General features: G+C 37.5%; 1 protein-coding gene across 1 annotated transcript; it reads right to left on the bottom strand.

Annotated features, from left to right (window-relative positions):
* Positions 1-385: 385 nt before the first annotated feature.
* On the bottom strand, positions 386-6,283 carry LOC140246664 (echinoidin-like). The gene is made up of 4 exons (XM_072326003.1): positions 6,142-6,283; positions 3,060-3,110; positions 2,164-2,265; positions 386-798 (listed from the first exon to the last, which is right to left on the bottom strand). The coding sequence occupies exons 1-4, from the start codon at positions 6,281-6,283 to the stop codon at positions 386-388; spliced, it is 708 nt and encodes a 235-aa protein (XP_072182104.1).
* Between the last annotated feature and the right edge of the window lie 4,861 nt (positions 6,284-11,144).

The following is an 11,144-nucleotide window of genomic DNA, read 5'->3' as shown; positions in this document are numbered from 1 at the left end:
TAAGAGGGATTATCTAAGGGATTTTTGGGGGTGCCATACCTATTAAAACACTGTACCTTACTTCAAATTGGCCAAGGGGTATGACCACTATTTGGTAACTGATTTGCATGGCAATAATACTTCTTGCCGCTACAGACATGATAGAACTAATAATAACTTCGTTTATAGAAGTAGAGGGGAAGAAGAAAAAACAGTGGAGGACTAGAACAAAGAAGAGAAAAAGACACAGAGAAGAAAGAGAAAAAGTAGAAAGAGAAAAAGCTAAAGATATTTAAGATAATGCCTTGTTATTGGTATCAATAAGATAAGACAAATAGTTTATATTAAGTAGTTCACTGAAGACCCCCTTATCAATTATGCAAACCTGATAATAATTCATTAGCATTTAGATTTCGAGTTCGCAGATGTACGGCAACAAAAGACGGCAGGGAAGGTCGTTGAATCCATTTCCTACCATCTCGGTGCAATCTTCACCATAGCCGTCATTGTTTGGTTCTCCAGAATGCCACATGGTACTAGCCAGGGGTAGAACGCCACCGACTGCCGTCCATGTGAAGGAACCCTCCTCGCTGCGGTCATTCAGCCCAATCCAAAAGTTTTCGGCCTCGTCAGACCCGTACGTAGACGTAAGATATTCTCGAACTGACGTCATCTCTTCGGGAGTCTGAATGGCGACTAAGTATCCGCCAAGTTGAACGCACGAGTCCCTCGCAGCGGTCCATGACAAGGAATCGTAACGGTAGAGATAGCAAGATTCGCTCTTCAGGTTCCGCGGAGACCATCCCGCCGGACATGGAGCTGTAGACGTGTATTTGAAAAAAAAAAAAATACACTGTAAAATGACCAACTGTGTGATATCTATTTCATAGTCATATAGTTATGTGTGTGTATGTGTGTATGTATTCATAAACATAAAATTGATGAAAATCAGGGACGAACATGACAAATCGGTAAGAGCTTAAATATGGCTTTACTTAAACGTCATAGATAAAAGATATAAGATTAAGAATAGCTACAACTCCCTCATCAATAGAATCAACACTATACTGCTAAAAGTATTTCAAACGTGAAAGCTGTAATGTAGTTAGCTTAATTCACACTGAGAGTTCTTTTTAGGAAAAAGAAAGGAAACGACTGGACATGCGTTGTATGTGTACGTGTATTTTAAATGTAGACAACAGTAGAGGGGGGGGGGTGAGAATAGCCGTGACGTGGACGTGATGCGTTTAATCCCATTTCAATCGAGAGTCTGTTTTTATTACTGAACGGGACACAGGTTTCAATTTGAGTTGATATGCATGTTGATCCCTGTGTGTGGCATGGATAAGCTTGCAGTCTGAAAAAAACAAAGAACCCGAAACAGCACAGCGCGTTAAGTCACACTATACGCTATGACAACAACAACAACAAAAAAGTGTTCAGGCGAGAGCACAAAGCCCCGATTCTCTTCGGCAAAACTGTGTCCATTTTGACAAATCTGTATTATTTCATATTCATAGCTGTTCACTCCTTATTCTATTACTGGTGGGGGCTTGTGCATTCAAACACTGTATGAATACTTCCATCCAAATACGATCTCCCCGGTATATTCCGGAAACCTGGGCCCCATTTCATAAAAAGTTGATCAGATAGCAACTCTTGCTTGAATGGCAATTGTCATGGTAACAACAAGAATCCAGCTTCCTGATTGACTAATGCTATGGAAAGTTGTCATTCCAGAAAGAGTTGACATCCTAACATCTTTTATGAAATGGGGCCCTGGAGTGGGTTTATAGCACAATAAGGGAAGTCTTTTGCTTTTGATGAGACGGTAGCAAAGGTGAGCTGAGATATCAAAGCCTTTAAACAGGCAATTACTTTCATAAAGACGGAGCCTCTTGCAAAAATTAAGTTTTATTACACTCACACACACACGCACACCCTCACACACACACACATACACACACACAAACATGTATGGATAACCATAACTGAAGACCGCAGTGTGATCTATATTACAACAGTTGAATGATCTTCACTCACATCTCACTAGGTTTATAAAGATTAAATTTTGTTTTTTGTATATTGGTACGTATTAGCACATATTACTATAAGTATATAGATGTATGATGTTAGCAGCTCATATCATAGTTTTGTCAAGATTTTTTGGATGTTGGTACGTACTAGCACAGGTCTTTCCCAGGAGATTGTCGCCACAATCGCATTCGAAGTCCTCCAGTGTTTCAGAACAGTTTCTTCCATTCAGACAAGGGTTTGGGATGCAGGCTGTAAACAAACACAAGTCAGTATGGTGATTCGAGAAAGACGAATTATGTGTTAGTGTGTATTAGATTTGCATAAGTACTTCAGACAGAAAAGGAAAGAAATACAATTAAAAAGAGATTAGGGAAACCTACCGTATTACTTCTATAATCTCACATGACTAGAAAGGATTCCTTTATTTTTTCCTACTGTAGCCATTCCATGCAATGATACTTCATCACCTAGCACTGCAAATTGTAAGGCACCGGCGTAGCCATTGAGGGGGGGGGGGGGGGGGGGGTGGAGGGAAGATTTGAAAGCCGAAAAAGGGAGAATATGCATGTGAAGCCGCTCCCTTTTAAACTTTTCTCAAATAAGATTATATATTGTCCAAATATTTCACACAAAGTGTCACCAGCTCGCTAAATTTCAATTCAATATGAAAAATCAAAATCTCTTGTGCTTGTATCCCCCTCCCACAACCTCCCCCTTTTGTGCCACTTTCCCTAGCCTAAGTACACTTTATTGCTTGAAAAAAACAAAAAACATTCTGAATAATTCTGAGTGCACAAGAGTTGTCACTAGAATACCAAACACTCAAAAGTTCTACAAGGAAAATATCCCCTGTAACCCTATCCTCTCCCAGTCATGTCAGTTACCCCCTCCATGCTTTCCCCCACCCCCCCCCCCCCCCCACACACACACACTTTGAAGATTGACAATTTTCCAAATATGCGACAAAATGTGTGCACCACATGGTTTAACTATGATAATAAAAATACAAATTTCCCTCATACATATGGGGGAATAGGGCTTACCCCTCTCACATCCTCCCGCTTGGTCTCCTACCACGGACTTGCTACACTTCTCTGATTGAAAAACAAAATCCAGATATTCCATAAAAATTCTGCGCAAGATCGTTGCATATCAGTTCTAAAAATAAAAATAAAAACTCACTGGAATATGGGAGGGGTAGCTTCCCAACCAGGCCATTAGCCCATTGCTCGGTCCTTTCTACAGACTTAGCAGACTTCGGGGAATGAAAGTTTCCAAATATTCTAAATAAAGTGTGCATCAGATCGCTTTATTTCAATTCTAAAAATGCAAAAGCTCCGTCGAGCAGGAGGGGGGTACTCCCTCCCCCCCCCCCCCCCCCCACCTTATTAGACCTAGTACACAGTGATGATGCACATGAGGAATACGAGCTGAGATTTCGTGGTTTAGCTATCAACACATAACTGAAAAAGTTCTATTTGTTTTCTTTACTTCTTTGTTGGATTTTTTAAAAGTATTTCACCTAGATTTTCAGGCCTGAGTATGCAAAATCACCCTCATGTGGGAGGAGTGATACCCACTCCTACACCCTTGTGATTATTATTATCATATTTTTTTTTTTTACAGAGCGCAAAGTATGCATTGTCAGAATAGGTAACATAAATGTTTTTGAATAATTTCTCTTTGTGGACAAATTGTTAAAAATCCATATCAAAATACTGCCACCTAAACCAGTGGGACTGTTTCAAGTTTAAAACACGCAAAAATATGTATCAAGTTGCATCATTTACAACATGAAAATGCCAAAGTTCTCCCTCGCATACTAACCGCTCCCCCCAAAGATCATGGCTAGGCAGCTACGAGACATGTAGTATTCCAGTTAGTTCTTTAGCTAATGGTGACATCCGAGTGGTGATCCTCTTGGTAATAATATCAATTGTAAACATTTTCTGTATTTTTCACAGATACCAAGAGCAAGAGTATGGCACAAAGAGTACGTCTTTACAGCTTGTAGTACATGTTTCTCTGGATATTCCTGTATCCCTTAATAGAAAATGTCTGGAACATAATTTGGTCACACAGACATACACACACACACACACACACACACACACACACACACACACACACACCAGTATTTCATACTGTATTAGTACAATACAAAGTGTGTCAGAATATATTTATGGCAAAGGTTTTCCATGTAATGCTAACAAAAAGGAAGTGGATGGAATATGAAGCGCAAACAGATAAGGTAAATTTTCGTTAATGTTCATTTTCATAATTCTGAATTAGAATGCTTAAAAAAAGCGCTTGATTCAATTCGTGTATTTTTTTCTTTTTGACAATGTGATTAAGCCCTAAAAAGCGACAACCCTTTAATGTTAATCAGTTGACTTCATAATAGGACGAATGGTAAAATTCGGCGGCCCGACCGAAACAAGTCAGTTCAATCAGTAAATACGCAATTATATTAAATGATGTAGCCGAAATTATAGGTTTTCACGGCCAATTTCGCACATCTTTCAGTCTAATTCCTTATTGCTGCATTAAATTTAGAAAAATTTAGCCTAGATGACAAGTTCGGTATTCCAATTTTATGATCTCTTCTTTCATATTCACTTTGGAGCATTCGAATAATTTTTAATCAACACTTTTTCAACTAAAATCCGTAAGACAAGCACCATTTCGCTATTTGTTCATTCAATTTAGAATTATATAGTCACGTGACCACTTATATGCTACATGTTAATTCGAATTCATTTTGGGGCATCCAGTTTAACACGTTCTGCACTCAATTTAGCAGACATGTTCATGCTTTGGTTCTTTCTTTACTTACTTTCATCATAGTTATTACTTTGTAAGTATCATAACATGTCATATTCTCGTATTCATTTTAGAGATGTTGGCAGCAGTTGTTGTTGTTGTTGTTTTTCAATGTGCTTATTGAGTCTCCCGAAGATTGCATGTTTATCTGGCCGTTGAGCGCTTTATTCTGAATGTGTCGACCAGTTCTAGGTAGTCAAGGTTATGATCCTCGAATGCTTCTATAATTTTTCTATCTGTCTTCTTGATATATACGTCTGTATGTAAATTGTGCTGTCATTTTGCTCTCTCAAAGATACAGAAACCAGTGAGAATTCGGCTTACCGTAGAACCAGCAGCATTCACAGTGTGCGGAATGTGGGGCGGACGGTATTATTGTCGTCAGGTCGTCTCATTCACAATGGTAACGGAGAATGAAAGCCACATTCCACACATTGTGAACTTTACTGCTTCTATGGCAAGCCGAATTCTCGCTGATTTCGGTGTCTCTGAGAGTGCAAAATGATCACATTTTGAAATTTGCAAGGGTTGACAAAAATGGTCCTAAAATCGTAACGCATTAACTGAAATTAAAGAGCTTGGTGTCATTCTCTTGGAAAAAGAATGGCCTTTCCAACAGTATGCAAAATAATGACACATTTGCAACGATATTGCTGAAATTAAAGATCTTAGGCGTTCCATTCTTTCTGGGCCACCCTGTATATCGATTTACGCCTATAATGACATTTATGAAAGAAAAGGAGCGTTGCAGAACATCAGACTCGAGTTACATAGGGTCAAAAGCATGATATACTTTTACTGCTTAACAGTGTGTGGATTAAACAAAAAGTCATATTGAAATAAATAAATGTTCTCACCCTTTCAAAACAGAAATTCAACATGACGACAACGTGAATGAGTATGTTTGGAATTTGACTGCCCATTCGCGAAATTGAATGACTCAAATACACATTTCTGTCAGTGCTGGTGAATTTGAATGAACGTAGAGTAAGTGGCAATTCGAATAATCATTTCATGAATTCGAAAGCCTTTGAAAGGCTTTCGATTTGACAGATCACTTACATGTGTCTGTACACGTGTATAAAACAAATTTCTAATAGACGTGTGAGTGGATGTAATTACTGATCCAATTGACGTACACCATACACGTGATTCTCAGTTTTCCTGATACTTATCAAAAACTTATCAAATACGATGGATATCTTCTTTGGAGCTTTACCGAATAATAAATGACGCAAACAAAGTTCAGTGCATAGAGCTAAACAGATGTCACATAGTAATGACTGCAGAACCGAAAATTACCTGGGTGGGCGCAGTATAGGTTGGTCATCCCTCGGGTCTCTCTCGTACCCATGGCGTGGTTAATGGGGTGGTCAAGTGGGACGTACTTCGGAGTGAGCTTGATGTATCCTCCAGCCTTTTCGGAGAATATATGTCGGCACATGTTTTTTATTTCCTGATGTATGTGCGGACACACGTCTCCACGTGAATGACACGTTCCTAGACAGTTTCAACGATACAATGGGCGGACAGTGTTCGAGGGAAGTACAACTGGTTGTTGTTGTTTTTTTTTTTCAGTAAGGTATATAGGGCCTATGTGATTAAAGATATGCATTGATGTAATGCACTTGTTTGGACATAATCAATGAACATGATAAAGAAAGGTTTTCAGGTCCGTTCTTTGTCACCAGCTTTCGTTCATTACAATTCAAAGTGGTGGCTTAAAGTAGGCGAGCAAAATCAATTTCTTCAATCGGCATCATTTTCGTCAGTTTTACTCAATTCACCTTCACATATACGGTATAATGCTACAATTATTGCCTAATTGGAATCGTTTACTCGTCATTATGTGCTTACTCTTGATTAAATCATATATATATATATATATATATATATATATATATCATATATATATATATATATATATATATATATCATATATATATATATATATATATATATATGAAGAGTTTGTTTGCAAAAACCGATAAGTCCATATTTGCCAAATGGAGATATTTGAGCTTAAAGTTCAAGAAAAATAAAGAGAATAATCGAGAAAATTTTGGCTTCTTTTGACCATAACTTCAAAAATATACCTCTATATGTAGTGACCAATATATCATTTAAAAGGTATCATTTTGTACTTTATGACAGAGATCGTACTTCAAAATCTTCAAAAATGGACTTATCGGTTTTTGCAAACAAACCCTTCATATATATGTAAATCATATAAATCATATATAAACACTTTCATGGCACTTAATAACACTTATAACTTTGACTGACACAATGGAAATAATGCTCACACAAGAATGGGGCAGTGATAGAGTAATGCCATTATGAATTGTGGCAACTGATAGGAAAAATGCAGTTGTAGCAGCATTCTAGAATTAGATAAAATGTTGTATATAAGATAAATAAGATAACGGATTTCTCAACGTTAGCCTTCCTATTGATTGAGTAAAAAGTTACTGGATGAATGTGACAGAAAAAAAAGAATGATGAATTTGTTGGCAAATACATAAAATTTATATCAGTATAAAAGCGCCCATAGGGGGGATGTACGTCTGAAAACGAGGTATTTAGGAGAATTCGTTGCAAAGGGGAAATTTTTGATTCCCCTTAAGGTTTTGACAATGTTTTCCAGAGACTTATCATTGATCTGGGGCCTCAGGAGAACTCCACAGTAGGTCACGGATGGCTTAGTGTGTGTAGATTCAGGACAGTACCATCAATTAGATTTAGAGGAGATTGACAGCGATGCAAAAAAAAAAAAACTATATTTATATCGGATGCGAATAGAAAACGGGTAATTGGGGGAATTTAGGTATGTCTGTATATCTGTATATAAGTGTTTTTTTTATCATAACATACAGAATTTAAGGGTATAAGATGCATTTTGTGCTCTTGTCAGTTCAATGCTGCATTGAGCCCATATTAATGGATAATTCTTTTAAAAAAGACAATATTTGCATTTTGGGGGAACATATTCTTGCTTTTATCTCCCAAACTATTATTTATTCCGCATTTACTCTTATGGCTGAAAATAGCATTATATATATATAAATATATGAATTCATCCTAGCATTCCCATCTAGCGGCAGTAAAGCTATACTAAAAACCAATTACTCCCTCAAAGCCATTACCGTGAACTGGAATATGATGAAAGAGACCCAATCATTTATTTGAGTCAATGATGCATGCATGCAAGGACAAGTGCTGATTATAATGCCCTGTGTGCTCACCTGGTAACGGGAATGTTAGAATGAAGACCACAAGCCACAGGACTACGACTGGCTGCATAACAAAGAATGTCATATAAACTAGTTTACGTGAAGTGTTCTCGTCAGTACTCTTAAAAAAATAAACTTCTCAAAAACCATTTTTGTTTATACGAAGAGATTGAATGCGAAAGCAGGTAAACGCCATAACGAAATGATCACATATATTTAAATTATTTTCTGTGCGTTGAAGTATCTTCAAACGCAAATATCTCGACGTGATAAAAATGTACAATATAGGTCAGCAATTGGATCTCCAGACTCAAAGAGGGGTGGAGCACCCCTGGATATGTAATGAAAAAAACCTATGACTGGTTCTAGAGAAGAAGATGTATGTAATATTCCTTAATATCTTGGGGGATGGGCCCCCTAGGGACCCCCAAGGGAAGTACGTTGCTCATTTGAAAAAAAAAAAAAATGATATTCTAATCTCCTTGGTATGCTACCTGCCAAGTTTGGTGAAAATCTATTGAGTTTGGACCCATCCCATCCCTTCCCTTCCCTCCCTGGGTCCCAAGGGGGGGGGGGGGCACCCCTGATTCCGCCATGAGCAAACTTGAAACTACAGTCATCAATATACTTACTCATAGTATTAACTCAGCTCTATCACATCTGATTCTAGAAAAGATCTTTTAAAGAAGAAATCCACCCCAAAAATAATTTAGAACTGTTTAACGAAAAAATCTGAAATTTCAAAATATTATACCTTCCGTATTTCTTATCCAATTTTTGTCATTTTTTGTGTCATTCTGTAGGGAATATTTTCTCTTTCTTTTGAAGTTTATTCATTTTGGGGGTGGATTTCATCTCTAAGATTCCTTATGTTTGGGGGGTGGGCCCCCTGGGACCCCCAAGTAGGGCACGGTACCCATTTGAATGAATGGAGATCCTCTTCCCCTGGGGATGCTACCTGCTAAGTTTGGTCCGGGGACTTCAAGAAGAAGATGAAATGGACAAAAGCACGACGGACGACGCACAACGCATGAAGATCCTAATAGCTCACTTGAGCCTTCGGCTCAGGTAAATGTAATATGTTAACAAAATGTAAATGTAACCAATTAAATATAACCGGTAAAGTTGGAATGAATTCTTTGTAGGTACATGAGAAGCACAGGTTTCCTTCTTATGAAGGAAGAACTTCTGAAGGCTATTCCAGAACAAAATGATCGCATAAATTGAGGATGAATGGTAAACCAGGGTGAGATTCCAGAATTTTGGGCTTCAATAAAGCCTATATTTTTAGAATCTCTTGACAGAGTAACTTTTTGTTTTACAACGCAAAGGAAAATGGAATCATTCCAACAGAGGTCCTCCGATAACACCGTACAGTTGGTCTAATATAAAAAGGAATGTTTTCATTCTGCATATGTGTCCAACGTGTCCAAATGGTTTTCAGCCGCAGTGGAATTTATTCTTTACTCCTATGTATATGTGTAAGGCCTATAACAGTACCAAGAAATGTGGTAATCTTTGAGCGTTTTGGTATTCACTCACAAACCATTATTTCATGCCTTTTCAGCCAGCTCTGCATGTATGTGTAATTCAACGCTCTATATATAAATGCGGTAAGTTGTTAATTGAAGGGGAACAAATATTTCTAAATATTCTATTTCATTTCAATTTATTCCATTCCAGTCCATTCCATTTCACTTCAATATTGACGCATTCTCCTCCCTCAAACTCATTTAAAATTTTCAAATATGTTGTGAGGAGTACCAACTGCTTCAGATATATTAGGTGAAGGTAAGCGGTCAATTTATTCCCTACATTTTGAATGCATGACGTGATGACGTATGTGTTTGTTTGTGTTATCTGATAAATAACTATTGATGCTATGATTTGGTATCAAAAACAGACCCAGTCAAAATGCACTTACGCATGTTTCGTACGATCTAAATTCCTTATATTGGAAGTAAATCAATATGGCTGTTGTTAGGGACAAATCAAAAAAAAAATAGACTGAGAAAATAGATTGACTTATAAATCTATTAGTCCGACTGTCCGAAGATTGAGATTTTCAGTCTAATTCTAGATTTTTCCCTCATCTCAATCCTAAGGAATTTAGAGAGTATGTTGAACGAATTTCTTTGCAAACGTTTATGTTACCAAGTCACGAGAGAATATACAACATAAGAATGACTGAAGTCGGAAAAATTCTTTTTACTTACCTTCTTCTCAACATATTTTGATCGGAGATAAAGACTGTGTTTGGTTTCATCCATGTTCTGCAGGTCTTGTCCGCTAGATAGCAATGAGAGAAAATGAAATGAAATCATCGTATTAATCATTCAACATACAATCTAAAAGACTGGCCTCGATGCGTACTCTCAATTTACTTATTTGGAGTATTGCATACATTATCATGTCAACCAATTATCAGAGGCCCGGTCTCGTCAATGGAAATGGAATAACGGTTTTAGGTAAATTGCCTATAGCCCCTTAATCTCCTTTCACTCGTGTCATTATCTCAATCATTTTAACTGCACACATGTCCGAAGCTGTGATACCATGTAGGACTGTGCAGCTGAAATATCTAAACTGTACAAATAATCCAAAAAAAAAAAATGCCTCAGGGTGAAAGACAAGGGGATGGATGGGTGTTCATTGTAAGTCCTGATGAAGTAATTAGAGTGAAATTTCAAAGTAGACCGCAATGTTTCGCAGTCTTTCACGTTTTCACGTAATGAATTACAAGCTATCTTGCCACCGTACCTGTTTGAGTTTTATGTACCGCCACCATGGCCAAACGACCTCTAAGAACAACAATAAATCCTTCCGCGTGTGGACGTCAGAGGATAAAAGAAGTTTAAACGCAACTTGCAATAAAATCATCAAATAATACTATGATTTTTATCTTTTTATTGATAATCCGTAGTTGGAAAGAAAACAAAAAATCACTGAAAAACATTGAAAATAAGCCAGCCGTTTAACATAGTGGTACGATCCTTAAAAAAACAAACAAACAAACAAACAAAAGAATCACTTACGTCACGACAGCCCAACTCCAAATTTCGCCGTCAACCA

This window comes from Diadema setosum, chromosome 3 (assembly GCF_964275005.1).
Source record: "Diadema setosum chromosome 3, eeDiaSeto1, whole genome shotgun sequence".
NCBI classification, from domain to species: domain Eukaryota; kingdom Metazoa; phylum Echinodermata; class Echinoidea; order Diadematoida; family Diadematidae; genus Diadema; species Diadema setosum.
The sequence above is the reverse complement of the archived record's forward strand: the minus strand, read 5'-3'. Positions and strand labels throughout refer to the sequence as shown.